The sequence below is a fragment of the Eleutherodactylus coqui genome, chromosome 12, assembly GCF_035609145.1.
Source record: "Eleutherodactylus coqui strain aEleCoq1 chromosome 12, aEleCoq1.hap1, whole genome shotgun sequence".
Taxonomy (NCBI): domain Eukaryota; kingdom Metazoa; phylum Chordata; class Amphibia; order Anura; family Eleutherodactylidae; genus Eleutherodactylus; species Eleutherodactylus coqui.
In genome coordinates, this window is record NC_089848.1 from 110,935,132 (window position 1) to 110,951,544 (window position 16,413).

The window sequence follows — 16,413 nt, forward strand, 5'->3', positions numbered from 1 at the left end:
GGAGTTATACAAGGATGATTGCTCAAAACTGTCACTCAAACTGCCGTTTGAGCGATTTTTGATTGATCATCTTTCAGCCTAAATGCACCTTAACATTTGGTTGTGTTTTTTTTCCAAAAACATGGCATTTTGTTAGAAAACTGTATGCGTGAGAAGCCACCATAAAAGGGTCGTCTCATGCACACACCCACTCCGGGGGTCCCTTTTATGAGCCAGAGCAGAGCGCTTCTCAATGAGAAGAGCTTCTGTTCTGTCTTACTCAAGCTGCTATGTAATCCTACAGATACCTGGCTGACTGTGGCGGCATTTTGAAAGAGGTTGTCCTTAATTAGACTACCCTTCTAAGGACCCCTTTAGGAGCTACTGTTTACTCAGAATGTGTAATTGTGGAACCTCGGTTCTTCGAGGTCTAAATATTACTGTTAGATAATCTTAATTATAAATCTCATTGTTTTGTCTGTAGCCTCTGTAATGGTATTTCCCCATGGTAACAGACTACAAACAAACCCCGTGTAGTCTGATCCTGCAGTCACTCCTTACTTTTGTTGGCCTATAGACTGAAAGAGACCCATGGATGAAAGAGTAGCGCATGATCAGTAGCTGCATCGTTATCTCCTGCTTCTATGTTGTTGTTGTTGTGGCAGTTGATATGACTCTTTAGTGGGAATCAGCGGAACCTACGATGCAGCCTTGTTACAGAGGGGAGTGTCTGATTCGTTTGCCTTTCTAGAAATACTTTTGATTTCAGCAGAACCGTGTAGCTGATAGCTGTGGCAACATGTTCTATCCAGTATTTTTTTTTTCAGTTCCAAATTCTGTCAATGCGCCTTGCTCCTGGGTTTTTTAGACCAGTCTGTGAATCTTAGTTTGTAATTTGTCTAATCTTGTCTTGGTTGTTTCTGTTTGCCTTGAGTCATTTCTGCATTTGCATTTTCAGTTTTTTGTCTGGGTCCTACTGCCCTTCTGTTCTTAGGGACACTGTTTTAGATAGTCATCCATAGGGACAACTTAGGGATTTTTGGGACAGTTAGTCTGGTGTTAAGGGAAAGTGTCAGGGAGAGCTAGTATTAGGATCTTCCGAAGAGCAGTAGACACAAAAATGCTTGGAAAATTTCAATTTTAACTATTTGCAAACTTCATTTTTTACTTTAGATACATTAGTACAATCAAAACTAAATCTGTTGTGAAGCGGACCTTCCTTTTAAAGGCGTTGTCCAGTTTTAAACTTTTTATGCCCTATCCTTAGCATAGGCCAATAATAAATTGGCAACGATCCATCGCCTGGGATCCCCACCAATCCGCTGTAAATTGGGCCTAAGTGTTCATGTACTGAGCTGACTTTAGCAGGAGGTAGGCAGCTCTGTACTCACTGCAGTGGCCACGCTTGGTATTGCAGGCCAAGTTCCCATTCACTTCAATGCCCTTAATACCAAGCCTGGTGTCAGACCTTCGCCGATCAACTATTGCTGGTCAATCCTAAGGCTAACCCATCAACCGTTTACACCTGGACAACGCCTTAAAAGGGGTTGTCCAGGGTTAGAAAGACATGGCTGCTTTTTCCAAACACAGCGCCACCTTTGTCCATAGGATTGCGTGTGGCATTGCAGCTCAGATATATTGAAGTGAATAGACAAGGGTGGTGCTGTGTATGGAACAAAGCAGCCATGTCTTGACTGGACAACCCCTTTAAGGTTGTCCAGAGGATAAAGCTCTCTTTTCTGCATGCTGCAGAATCGCTTCCCAACTTTTAGTTGCAAAAACAGTATTTAAAATGTGACCCGTAAACTCGGCCATTTGGGCTTTTTTGTATTTGATATTTTAGCCAAAAACCTATCGCAAGCGACTTCCTACCGTTAGTGCAGTTTACTAAGATGAAGTATGGATAACACCCCCCCCCCCCCCCCCTCTTCTTTTCATCTCGTCTTCCCCAGCTTCTTGGATTTAGCCGCACACCTTTAAGTGATCTTCTTAAAAAAAATGAGTTATTTTGCCAGCTTCCCTTAATTATGACGCCCGATCCCACGGCCGATAATGCAGGTTTTGTAGCGGCCGCATGCTCCTGTTAGCCAAGTCGTTTGCATAGTTCCCCAACAAGAGGCTTTTGTGAACATGTGGCGCACACAGATGAGAATCATCTGTTTACTGTTCTCCTCGATGTTTTCTTATGCGCAGAAGACACATCCTGGGGTTTTACTAAGGCAGGATAAGTCTCCCCATAGACTCCTCCAGACTCACAGACATGGACGGCACACGGGTGCTCCGCTGCTCCGGGATGGCCGGCACATGTGAAACTACTTCTGACTAAGTTCAGCCACGGCATTTTCTCAATTGAATTTTTCTAATGTCTGGTAATCCTTAGTGGATTCAGCCATGCGAGTCTCCATAATGCACCTCCGTGCGGGGAGAGCCGAGGACGCAGACTAAAGATACGTAAAGACTGAAGGCTCCCGAGCGCTTTCTAAGGATCCTTATTGTTCCTTGTTGTCTTAAACGGGATTCACTGAGGAAGAAGGCAAATGGCGTATAATAGTGAGGAAAGTGGATCCGTGACCCTTAAAGAGAAAGTGTCATCAAAAATGGCCTTATTGTATGAATCAAGAATTTGTAATGATTTCTGGCGCTTTTATTTAATTTTGTATTTTGGATGCCACAATTGATATTTAAAATAAAAATTCCTAAAATCCTGCAGTTCTGACACCGACCACTAGACCTAATAATAGTCTGACACTTCCTGTTCTGTAGTTACCATGTAGCGGATAGGATGGATCAGCACTCTGGAACTCAATTAGGAAACGTACAATATGTTTATTCCTCCAACTCAGTACCGAAATTTAGCTCCGCCCCTCCCATTGCAAATAGTGGCAAGGGGGGGGGGGGGCAGAAGCTCAGCCCCACCCCCCCTGCAGAGAGGGATGCTGTATAGTAGCACCTGGCCGATATACGGTCGTCTGAAGGCGCCCTTACACTGAGAGATGACATTTATATATGAATCCCATGTCCGAAGCGGAAGTGTAATCGCGGCTTTAGCTCCCATTGATTTCAGCCACTTCCTCCTCTGTGCCCCATGACGCATGTCCGGCCCGCTGCAATCACAAGCAGGTTGCTCTCTTGTGCCACAGGGCAGAAGTGCACAAAAGTATATGACCCCCGTTGATCCATGTAATCCTTCATACGTTTTTATACCTCATACGCGTCTCTTTAAACCTCTGCATGTAAAATAACCCAAAATCCCGAAGGTCTAGGGCTTCTTGACTGCAGAACTCAATCAGGTGAGTTACTGGAGAGTGTTGGTGGCGCGGCGTTTGCTGGAAGGAGTGATGACATTACATGTAAACAGACATCAGCTTGGGGAACTTCACAGCGAGTGCAGCGGGGGGGCAGCAGGTGTATTTTGGAGAACTTTAATAAAGATCAGACATTAATATGTCACAATGCGGGACGATGACAAAGACTTCTCGGGTCCTTATAACCCATTTTGATCAGTTTTCATACATCTTTTCCTGAAGGCGGGTGATCAGACAAGGATTTGTATACAAGCACTAAGTTGCTCCACAGACTTATTTTACCTGCACCTAAAACCAGCTTCTTTATTTCACATAAATCGTCCATCTCTGCTGAGTGGCTCAATAATAGTCCGGGGGGGGGGGGGGATTTTTCCGTTGTAGCAACGTTTCAGACTCGTATGACCTTTTTCAAGCTAGTCAAGACCATATGCTCATAAAGTTCTAATGAGATGGGGGGAGGGGCTCCATAAATAAATGTCAACAACCCCTACAAACAGCAACCCTACCAAAAAAACATTCATTCTGGCATTGTGTGCGTTTTGTACATATAACTGTAAACGATGTTGCATACTTTGTAATCGCATTCACCATAAGGGAATAAATAATGTGCTATTTTCATAGATTGGACCGGTATGGATGCGGTAATACCCAATATGTTTAATTCCTTTTTATTTTATATATGGGAAAAGGGTTTTATTTTAAGGTTGTAATAATTATTTTTTGTAATTTTATTCTAAAAACTTTATTTCATTTATGTTTACTTTTTTTTAGTCCCCGTATGGGACTTAAACTTGTTTGATCCCTTACACAATATACTGCAATACTTCAGTACTGCAGTATATTGCATTTCTGCAGCTATTCTATGAAGATGTGATGGCAGCCAGATGGAGGTCTTAACAAAGCTCTGGGCTGCCATAACACCCAAACGGATCCCCGCGATCTCATCATGGGGGTGGGGGAACGTTCAGAACATGTAAATATCTATCGGGACATTTAACTGTCTGCTGGAACATTTAAAGGGATTACCCCACAATTACATGTTGTCCCCTATTCATAGGATACCCACAGTGGATAACTTGCTGTTCGATGGGGAGCTCACTCCTGACACTCCCACCAATCTCAAGAACGCGATTCCGTGTCCAGTTCTGCCTGTCACAGAAGGGGTCGCTTCTTCCCCCGCAGTGACATCAGTATGAATAGTGCGCTGGCTGAACATGCATGATCAGCGCTCCATTCATTTCTGTTGGGCTAACGGGGGATACCCAAGTAGGTGCCACTCCTGTATCTCCGCAGTCCCATTGACAGTGAATGGCGCTTGCATGAGCAGCACTCTGTTCCGTCTACTCTTCATTGTGCGGGTGCAGTAAGCCCGCAGTGAGGAGGATGGGAGACACGGGACCCCTGTTCTTGAGATCAGCGGTGGTCTCAGCAGTGAGTCCTCACCAAGCAGCAAGTTATCCCCTATCCTATAATAAGGGGAAAACTTGCAGTCTTGGCACAACCCCTTTAACTGTCTGTTGGGACATTTACGTGTTGTTAGTGGCATATAAATAGTTAACAGACAGAGTTCTCTCCAAACATGGCTGCTGCAACCAGTTATCAGCTATCAAAGACAGCCGAAGCCCACTGTGTTCTTCATCCAGTCCATACATGTATGGCAGGTGTCACCAAGGGGTTAACCATTGAGCAAATGGTGCACCTGCACCCCCTGACAGCGGCACCTTCTGCCCTATACCAGATACCCTGTCAGATGTTGTCCTGTGGCATTGCAAAGGTTATCCGCTGCTGTACAAGAAAACCGAAATGTCCTCCTAATGACTGGCACACTGGCATTGACTGGACAGGTCTGTCCCCCCTGGTGGCACATGACTGGTTCCCTCTTAGTGCTTGGCATTGGGGATCTACAGCCCGGTTGTTAAGAGGTTCCCCGCTGCCGCAGGAGAGCCTCGTTGACTCCATAAATGAGTAATTATGTTTGTACATATTTTGTCAGCAAAGCAAAGTGGTTCTGGAAGAATGTCAGCAACATTCGATAAGATCACTTCTTGTAAATGAAGGCCGTCTGTCGCTGCCAACATTTCCATACATGCGCCAATCTTAGCCAGCGTGAAATGGAGACCCCAGTCATTTGTATTCATTACACAGTGAGCAAAGTAATCCCGCTGTTCTCCATTGATCCATTGACTGAAATTCTCTTTATGTTCTCCGACAAGATGTTTAGTCTGAAGTTCCACGCAGGGAGCAAAGGCACTTGTGCCACCTGCAGGATGGATTGCGGTACTGCATCCCCTGGAGATTGAATTGCACTTTATAATAATGACCTGGCTTCGCGGGGCTGTTTGTGCGTGACGCCAGCGGTTCACACACAAACGGACTCGCGCCTGGTTCACCGATTTGGCATATTTGGTGCAGATCGGTCCACTCATTTGGCCGTATTCTGAGTTTTTGCTTTTTTTTTGTGAATATGTTGAGAACTGGAGGTCATAGTGAAGTGAACCCGGTCCAAAACCCTCAGGAGCGCCTGCTTTACCTATTTGGCAAATTTGGTGCAGATTGGTCAAGTCGTTTGGCCGTAAAGAACAGGGAGCAGACATTCTTCTATATAAAGAGAGTCAGGATATCCTGCCGTTTATATTGGAGTGGGTCATCCGCCCCCATTAAGGAGTCCGGTTGCTCTTGAAGTTTACGGCGGGGGATGATGTGGTATAAACAACAGGACATTTCTGCAATGTACATCACATTCTTTCGGCAGCTGCGTGCATGGAAGTAAATGATCCGCCTGCATCGATTTCCTCCGTGCGGCTCAGAAGTGGCTCTTATGTATTGTGCTTTTATGGCTTCTCTAGTATTTTTCGGTAATGGGATACGCTTTGGGTAGACCATCAAATACTGTTCATCTCCAACAGTCCAAACACTTCATACAGCCTCACGGGCGCACCGAAGATCCAAGATGCTTTGTATGACAACATGAAAGTTAGATCGGTGAAGTGAAATCCCGGATTGTGGCATTTACTGTTGACAAACCACAGAGGGAACGCGTTCTGGTTCACGGCGCAGCTGTCTAATATTGGAGCTGTCAATCAGTCACAAAATGCTAACCATTTCCTCCATGGTCCAGATGTGGCTGGCTGCATCCAGATGATAAACTCTTGTGTTGTTTGTGCTTTTTGGTGCCATGCATATATAGAAGTACCGCAACCTCTAGCGTGGCACCCGTCCATCTTACTGGAATCTGCAATTATGTGTTGGGCTGACACGACATCACTGGCATGCCGCTCCGCTCCGCGTCTTCAGATTACGCTCGTTGGAACATTACAGATCTGCTGATGGAAACAACAGGAGAAATATACAGAACAGGGTTCAAAGAAAGTCGAACGGTCGTAGCAGGTGGCTGCTGGAATTTTAGAAAATGTCTACTTTTTACTTTTGCTTTTCCCCCTGTTCTTGTAATTATTGCACTCTTTAACCAAAAGTAATCAGACCCCTAAGCAAGACTCAAAATTTAGTATTTATTTCCATATGTTATTACTTAGTGGGGCTCCTTTGGCCCTAATGGCATTGGATACTCTACATGGTATACTTTCTACTAATGTCTGATACTCTTGAGCTGGTATGGTTCCCTCCATTCATCCTGCAAACATCTGGCAAGTTTTCTCAAAGAAGATGCTTTGGCCCATCTATAATGGTGCAAAGAGGGTTACAATTGGACAGTTAAGCAATGAAAAAATGTTCTGTGGAGGGGCGAACCGCACTATCCCAGCTTCACATTAAATGGATATACCTGGGTGTGAAGGAGCCCGGCGGACACCTTTGCCTGAGTGTGTTGTGCCAACAGTTAAGTACGTTGGACGTTCCGCTATGGTCTGAGGATGTTTTATGTGGCATGGTCTTAGTCCACTAGTTGTAGTGACAAGAACCCTCAACACTGAGGTGACCCTGACATTGTAGACAATAATGTTCTGCTGACAATGTGGTAATATTCTGGGAATGGTCGGCCATACTTCCAACAAGGCAAAGCGGCTTGTCACACATCCAACACTGTGTTACGCTTGTTTGAGGATATGGATGTTCCACGATTGGATCGGCTGCGCAGAGTCTTGACCTGAACCTACTGAACATCTCTGGGATGACCTGGAATGTTGGGTCAGGGCATATAAACAGCGTCCATCTTGGTTGAAAGAACCTGTCAGACGTTTGCAGGATGAATAGAGGGAAATACCAGCTGAAATGTATCAGACTTTAGTAGAAAATATATCAAGGAGAGTGTCTGATATCATTAGGGCCAAAGGAGCCCCACTAAGTATTAACATATGGAGATAACTACTACTTGTCCTTCTGGCTCAGGGGTGCACTTACTTTTGGTAGGAGAGTGTAGCTACACCAAAGAAGCTGGAGTTTAGTCCATCCGGTTCTGTGGACTATTACACTTGTGATTACAGGTGCTACATGATGTTACTTGGTCCTCTTTCGGTATACCAAAATCAGAGGGATGGAGCTGCTGTAACTTTTGCTCCAATTTCCCCCTTTTCGTACACTTATGGATATGTAAAGTGTGTGAGAGAGATTAGAGGAAGAGACAGAGAGGATAGATCCTGGTATGTGACCTCGTATCCCCTGCACAAGGATGCTCGCGGCCCCCTAGCTGTGCAGGGAGCAGCAGTGGTCCCGGGTCATGTGAATAAAGCCCCTGTGTAGAGTAGTTTGCTGCATAGCGGGGGGCCGGGGCTGCTATACAGTGAGGCATGCAGAGCATTGGCCCCTTCATTCTCACGATCAGTGGAAATATCCATGTAACTGAATTATAGTCTAGATTATTTAATTCTAAATCGTACATTACATGGAAGCCTTGATATATACATACCCCGGGGTGGGGGTGGGGAACACCTCTGACATCCACAGCTACATTGGGGTATCGGTCCAGTAATAGTCAGGGGTCGGGTTACTTTGCATTTCTAGGAGGCAAATGGGGAGAAACGGTACAAATCCTGACTTCAGTAATCCGTCGGTGTATGTTGTATCGCTGCAGCACTTCTCATAAACAGTGTAGCAGAACATATCCGTAGAAAGGCAAAAACACACATGTGTGAACAGGGACCAATGCTGCGATAAAGAAATATGAAGCCTTAATCATAGTATATTGCCTGTACAAGACACAAGTAATTTACAAGTAACGGGATAGGAGATAACAAAGCATGACCACGCCCACTAATATCGGCCACACCCACTAGTGTTGACCACTCCCACTAATACTGACCACTCCCACCAATGAATAATGACCAGTCCTAAAAACAAATAAAAAATCAGATCAAAACGATCCACAATCCTCATCATATAAACCTAAGATCAGATCGCAGGTTATGGCCGCGTGGGAATCTGTTTTTTAACCATATAATCCAATAAGCGTCTCTTGAAAGCAGTTTTATTAACCAACCCGCCCTCTTGCTGGCGGAGCACCCTTTCAGTGCCAGTGACTTTACATGAGGATATATCCCCTTGGTGGATTTCACCGGACACTCCTGATGCTGCCGCTGATTCTTTAGTTTTTTTCTACTAGTTTTAGTGTGGAGTTTTTTGACATTAAACAGAGTAAACAATCTCCCTTTGTTCATGCAGGAGTTCTCCAGCCAGGTTCAAATTTGTCAAAAGCACATACAATAGACAAAATAACCGCTCCGAGCCTGGTGACCCCCCAACACCAGTTTACAGACCATAAAACCTTCACATCGTGATCAGTGGACTAATTAAGTGTTTACTCTTCTGCTAATCCTGGTCTGGTTTAGTTTTAAGTGCAAATTAATCCCGCCATGTCTGTGCCTTGTCATATGTATGTGTGTATATATGTATGCCTCTTCCGATCTGTTGCATCATGCCTCAGAAGACCCCTGAGAGGTTGAAAGCTCGCATTAACATCATGCATTTTTGTTAGCCAGTAAAAGGTCTCATATCTACAGGATTACTTGGTTTCTCTTACTGGGAACAATCCCATTTTTTCTACTGGCGACACCGGACTAAACTTTTTTACTTCTTTCCTTATCAGCGCATGTAACAATGTATGAGGACGCGGTCATGTGATTTATTTGTAATCGTGAAGCAGATTTACCTTCACAGGACATTTGTTATTTAGGGAACACTTTGTGATCTTTAGATGACCGTTCTAACCGCTGCGATACAAGCCATTAAATGCATGAAGAGATGGGAGGTTCTGGATCGGGATGTAGGGGTGGTGGGGAGGGGTTTCGAAACTTCCCAGTCGAATTGTCACAACATTTCAACAGTTAAAGCTGCAGCGTGCGGTTGAGCAGTATAGTGAAAAAGTGTGATCCCAGCAGTCAGCGACCTTCGGCTTTTGTTTTGGTTAGCAAGTCTAAAGGCCTATTTAGACACAACGATTATTGCTCAAAATTCGCTCAAAAGCCTGTGTCCCTCTTTCACTTTTCTGCCGAATGATGGATCTCAGTTCGGCATGAAATCCCTCGTTCAGCAGAACAGCTGATAAGCAGGACCGCACGCTGTGTTCTGCCCGGGGAGCGCTGATTATGTCGTCTCAGCTGTCAGCCCCGTTGCAGAACAAAGGGAATGTATTCAGAGAACAGACCACTCGCTGTTCTCTGAATACAGCTCCTGACGGCTCACACACTACTAATTGGTACTAATAGGCATTAGTACCAAGTAGTAGTTTATGCAAAAATGATCACTCAAAAGCCATCTTTGTGTGTAAACGCACCTTTAGTGTTCTCAGAGTACAATACGCACCGACATGAGTGGTCAACAGACAAGACCCTTCTGTCGCACTAAACTTACACGTGGCATGAAACACGAACCTGACTGCGACAATATGGCCGACAGCTACTGAGTCATGTAATCCTACTGCGCATTCCCTATCGAGCATCCCAATTTCTATGGTGGCAATTTCAAAACGGACCTTACTTTAAAAATGCGCCTCGTATGTATCCGTCCAATCACATTGTTGGTGATCTCCACTGTCTGTCCTCTATGTTGTCCTGTACGGCGCGTCTTCCGCGTCCCGCAGATGTAACCGGATCATCATTGAACTGTGAAAGCTGTAACATTTCTACTAAAATGTACCGTTTCTTATTATCGCCAGAAGTGGATTTTCAGACTTTGAATACAATATTTTTAAAGGAGTCCATATTTGTTTTATGTTCCTACTGTAAACCTTAAGCACCCGTCCTGCCGTCCGCCGCGCCGCTGCACATAAGTCCTGTTTTTGAACTGCTGTCTGGGATTTATAGACGGCTTTTTAGCGATCCGCACATGAATAAGTAATCGCTCAGCGGGCGCTTTCTAAGTTGTACATAAGTAAAAGCAGGCGCGGGCTGTGTTTTATTTCGGGGTGGGGGGTGGGGGGGTGGTGGTGGTGGGGGGGGGGGTTGTTCTGATTTCTCTGCCGTTACATTTGTTAAAATATTTATGAATGTTATACCGTATGAAATGGCGCTGCCTGCGCAGGCTGCAGACATCCAACTCTGATCTGAAAAATGTGTTTTTTGTTTCAGCCGGGTTTAGAAGAAGTTTTCGACTGAGCAGGAAGGATAAAAAAACAAATAAATTCATGTACGAATGTAAAAAGAGCGACCAATACGATACGGCGGACGTTCCGACCTTTGAAGAAGTGTCGTTGTTTCAGCGGCAGCCTAATGAAAAATACAGGCTGATCGTCCTGGTTGGTGAGTATGAACCGCCGTATAAGACACGCTTTGTTACAACTCTACTACCCCCCCCCCCCCCCCTCCTCCTGAAGCCGCTCGCTCAGAATTTTTGCAATGATGTCAAATATTCAGTTGCTGCATCTGCTAATAATTTTCCAGCGTTTTCCAATTTCTCAGTCGAGGATTGAAGTGTTGGAGCTCTGAAGTCTCGGGGTGTTTATACAGCCAACAGAATGTCACATTGTAACTTGGATCGGACCGCGTAAACCACAAATAACAAAAAGTTACACTGATAAGCGGTAATTCTACGCCGTCCCTGTTTTTACGGCTTAAAATATGATTAGGTGTTGAAATCTAATCTTGTAATAGAAGAAGCAGGAACGCTTCGCCACGGACCCGGTTATCTCTGACTGCCGCGGGTTCCAAGTCTAAAGCTGGATAGAGAGGGGGCTTCTCGCTGTAGTAAATCTCCTCAATGACATTCAGATGGGTGGAAATATTCGGGAAAGGGAAGACTTGGTTCTTTATTCGCTCATTAATAAAAAATACACTCGGGATCGGCGGGAGAGAAACGATAAAAAATTATCTGTTGTAATATGTGTGCGGGACGGTAAACGCGCGGATGACTTAACCGCGGCCGCAGCCAAATCTTACATGTTTCCTCTTATCCGTCGGGTCACGACTCGTGTTCAGTTTTTCCAATGTTGTAATTGTATTGTAATCCTAATCAATTAAAAATGGGGATTTCTCAGAGGTGCCGTTTCCATACGGTTGTCTGTAGCGCTACGGAACACGTTGTGGTGCTGCTGCTTGTATTTGTCTTTTATGTTTAGGCAGTAATAGTCCTGGAAACTAAAACAACGTATTATTTGAAAGTGGATTGATAGGAAGCATGCGGATCTCAATGACCTTAAACTGACTTATCGTGTGAATGAAGTTCTTAATGTCAAACATTTTTTTTTAATGAATTTTAGGGTTTCCGATTCCAGAACCTATATTTTGAAAAAATCCTAAAACCCTGCAGTTCTCACACTGACCACTAGGCCTAATAATAGTGTGACACTTCCTGTTCTTTAGAGAAAACTTCTCACCCCTTATCTCATTATCATCATAGGCAGGATTAAGCTGAGAGGAGACACCTATATATAGATAAAACAGGAGCCACCATTCACAATAGTCACAGCTCACCTCCTCCCCCTCCCTGCACAGACAGGATTACACTGAGAGGTGACACCTATATATAGATAACACAGGACAACCATTCACAATAGGAGATGTCACAGCTCACCTCTTGCACAGGTATTAGAACACAACACTCTCCCGTACAGGTCAGTGGTTTCCCTCCTACCCATTGTCTGTGGCCCATGAGGCTGCTGTAAAGCATATCTCTAAATGCACTATCACCGTGATGATGATATCACATATGGCCAACAAGCGCCATCTTATCACTGCCAGAAATCTCCCATTAAATTATACTTTCTTCTAAATATTAAAACAAAAACTCAACTAAACAAACATAACATCTAAAATCTGAAGTGTGTGCTACAGAACTGTATGTGCTGTGTGATATGTATATAAGGCTATATAGGCTGGCGATAAGTGTGAGCCACAATGGAATGGGGGCGCACTTTTCAGGGCGATCGCCCAACAGTAAGGCAAGGCACTTTAGAGATCAGTGTAGACTCACCAGGCAGCACACGGCCGCTGCACCTGCTGTGACCCCGGTGATATCAGTGCACGCACCCGTCCACTGCTCATTTCTAAGACATTATGAGGTTTTCTTACAATATTTATCTAATTATGAGTTAAAGCCGATTGCTGTGCTCCTTGCTGTTGCGCTAGATCTGATTTTTAGGCTTCCTGCAGATCTCGGGCGGTCACAGAAGATCGCGTCCTGGTTATGGGATTTATAAATCCCACCACCAGGAAGCGATGGCTCTGATTCGTTCTAGAGCGCTACTCAGTCAATCAATGCAGCGCTGGATGAACCAATCAATGTGATGGCTGTTATTGGTTCATCCAGCGCTGCATTGATTGGCTGAGCAGCGCTCGAGCACCAATCACAGACTTTGTTTCCTGGTTACAGGATTCATAAATTCCACCTCCAGGAAGCAATCTTCTGTAAGGGGTGAGGACTGCAGGAAGCCTGCTGGAGCTCTGGAGAGCAGCGGGAGGGACCTGGACCGATTCTGCTGGTAATATATTGCTTTTTTCTTATGTAACGCGGCTGAGGCCTATTTTCAGGGTAGGGTTTTAATTTCAAGCCTCGAGCATTTTTGTACGGGACCCGTTAATTGCTGAGCTTTTTTTTTTATTTTTTTTACCTGTGTTCTCTCTCTCTCTCTCTTGTTCTCTTTCTCTCTCTCTCTCTCTTGTTCTCTCTCTCTCTCTTGTTCTCTTTCTCTCTTTCTCTCTCTCTCTCTCTTGTTCTCTCTCTCTCTCTTGTTCTCTCTCTCTCTCTTGTTCTCTCTCTCTCTCTTGTTCTCTCTCTCTCTCTTGTTCTCTCTCTCTCGTGTTCTCTCTCTCTCGTTCTCTCTCGTTCTCTCTCTCTCTTGTTCTCTCTCTCTCTCGTGCTCTCTCTCTCTCGTTCTCTCTCTCTTGTTCTCGTTCTCTCTCTCTCTCTCTTGTTCTCGTTCTCTCTCTCTCTCTTGTTCTCGTTCTCTCTCTCTCTTGTTCTCGTTCTCTCTCTCTCTCTTGTTCTCGTTCTCTCTCTCTCTCTTGTTCTCGTTCTCTCTCTCTCTCTTGTTCTCGTTCTCTCTCTCTCTCTTGTTCTCGTTCTCTCTCTCTCTCTTGTTCTCGTTCTCTCTCTCTCTTGTTCTCGTTCTCTCTCTCTCTTGTTCTCGTTCTCTCTCTCTCTTGTTCTCGTTCTCTCTCTCTCTCTCTCTTGTTCTCGTTCTCTCTCTCTCTCTTGTTCTCGTTCTCTCTCTCTTGTTCTCGTTCTCTCTCTCTCTTGTTCTCGTTCTCTCTCTCTTGTTCTCGTTCTCTCTCTCTCTTGTTCTCGTGCTCTCTCTCTCTTGTTCTCGTGCTCTCTCTCTCTTGTTCTCGTTCTCTCTCTCTCTCTTGTTCTCGTTCTCTCTCTCTCTCTTGTTCTCGTTCTCTCTCTCTCTTGTTCTCGTTCTCTCTCTCTCTCTTGTTCTCGTTCTCTCTCTCTCTCTTGTTCTCGTTCTCTCTCTCTCTCTTGTTCTCGTTCTCTCTCTCTCTCTTGTTCTCGTTCTCTCTCTCTCTTGTTCTCGTTCTCTCTCTCTCTCTTGTTCTCGTTCTCTCTCTCTCTTGTTCTCGTTCTCTCTCTCTCTTGTTCTCGTTCTCTCTCTCTCTCTTGTTCTCGTTCTCTCTCTCTCTCTTGTTCTCGTGCTCTCTCTCTCTTGTTCTCGTGCTCTCTCTCTCTCTCGTTCTCGTGCTCTCTCTCTCTCTTGTTCTCGTTCTCTCTCTCTCTCTTGTTCTCGTTCTCTCTCTCTCTCTTGTTCTCGTTCTCTCTCTCTCTCTTGTTCTCGTTCTCTCTCTCTCTCTTGTTCTCGTTCTCTCTCTCTCTCTTGTTCTCGTTCTCTCTCTCTCTCTTGTTCTCGTTCTCTCTCTCTCTCTTGTTCTCGTTCTCTCTCTCTCTCTTGTTCTCGTTCTCTCTCTCTCTCTTGTTCTCGTTCTCTCTCTCTCTCTTGTTCTCGTTCTCTCTCTTGTTCTTGTTCTCGTTCTCTCTCTTGTTCTCGTTCTCTCTCTCTCTTGTTCTCGTTCTCTCTCTCTCTCTTGTTCTCGTTCTCTCTCTCTCTCTTGTTCTCGTTCTCTCTCTCTCTTGTTCTCGTTCTCTCTCTCTCTTGTTCTCGTTCTCTCTCTCTCGTTCTCTCTCTCTCGTTCTCTCTCTCGTTCTCTCTCTCGTTCTCTCTCTCGTTCTCTCTCTTGTTCTCGTTCTCTCTCTCTCGTTCTCTCTCTCTCGTTCTCTCTCTCGTTCTCTCTCTCTCGTTCTCTCTCTCTCTCTCGTTCTCTCTCTCTCTCGTTCTCGTTCTCGTTCTCTCTCTCTCTCTCGTTCTCGTTCTCTCTCTCTCGTTCTCTCTCTCTCGTTCTCTCTCTCTCTCGTTCTCTCTCTCTCTCGTTCTCTCTCTCTCGTTCTCTCTCTCTCTCTCTCACCCTCATACCCTCTCCCCCTTTATTTAGAATAAAGTATAATTTTATAAGGGGGGTGGGTTGCAGTTACATCTCTCTAAACGCTGTTAAAGGGGTCTTCCCATCTCGGCAATCCTAATGCCAATGAGCTGGCATCCTTAATTCCTTCCAGTTGTTTACTGCTGGTTGCTCGACGAACCTACCGAGTCTGCTACAGACGAAGATAGCCGGTGCTTGCAGGTTCTGATGTGTTGATCTGCTGGGTGGCTGGGTCTCTGGAGCGCGTGCTCACTAGCATCAGGCCTGGCCACTGCTGCGCTCTGCTTCCATAGAAGGGCTTCAGGACACCACAAAGTCCTTAGTGGGGCAAATTCACCTGAGACCTCTCGATGCAAAACATGTCAAGAACTGTCATTTCATTTATTTTTTTCTCCCGCTAGTAATCGCATAGGAAAATTGGCGTAGTATGGCGCATGGCTTCACATTGAAGTCAATGGATGATAAAATGACACGGATTGTGTTTTAAACCAAGTTTCTAACCACTGGGACCCCTAGTCATCACGAGAACCGGTGTCCCATATGAATGAAGCAATAGGTGGTCATGCACACTACTGCTTCATTCATCTCAGTGGGACTGCTGAAGACGAGCCAAGTACAGCCCTCGGCTATCTGTGGCGGTTCCATTGAGATGAATGCAGTAGCAGCGCACATGTTCCACCGCTACTCTATTCATGCATATGAGAAAATATTGACTCATGTTCTTGTGAATGGTGGGGCCTTAGCAGTCTGATTGACACCAGACAGACACTTAAAGGGGTAGTCCAATTGTAAACTATTGATGGCTTACGTACAAGATAGGCCATCAATATTAGATCGGGGGGGGGGGGGGAGGTCTGCTGCTAGGGATCTCTGATGGTCTGCTGTTTGCCGGGCTGGTGTTCTCATGCATTGAGCTGATTTCTGCAGGAAGTAGACAGCGCCCTTCTCACTACAGTGGCCAGACTTGGTATTGCAGGCATTGAAGTGAATGGGAACTTGGATTGTAATATTAAGACTGGCCACTAGAGAGAGAACAGAGCTGTCTGCTTCCTGCAGAAATCAGCTGAGTGGCCCGGTTAACAGCTGACTGATGGTGGTCTCTGGTAGCAGACCGCTGCTAATCTACTGTTGATGGCCTATCCTAAATATTGGCCATAAGTAGTTTTCTTTTGGACAACCCCTTTAATCCCTCTCCTGAGGAATATTATGATAGGGCCTTTTACATAATGATTATCGCTCAAAATTCGCTCAAAAGCCATCTTTTTAACGATAATTGTTGCATGTAAATGTGCCCATCTTTCACTTTTCTGCCGAACTATGCTTTTATG

General features: G+C 45.1%; 1 protein-coding gene across 2 annotated transcripts in view; it reads left to right on the forward strand.

Annotated features, from left to right (window-relative positions):
• The window catches only part of MPP7 (MAGUK p55 scaffold protein 7), a 329,284-nt gene that overhangs the window by 253,391 nt on the left and 59,480 nt on the right, over window positions 1-16,413 (forward strand). For both annotated transcript variants that reach the window (XM_066585695.1, XM_066585696.1), the window contains one exon: window positions 10,802-10,972. In XM_066585695.1, the coding sequence (XP_066441792.1) occupies window positions 10,802-10,972 (171 nt within the window). The remainder of the gene's footprint in view (window positions 1-10,801; window positions 10,973-16,413) is intronic.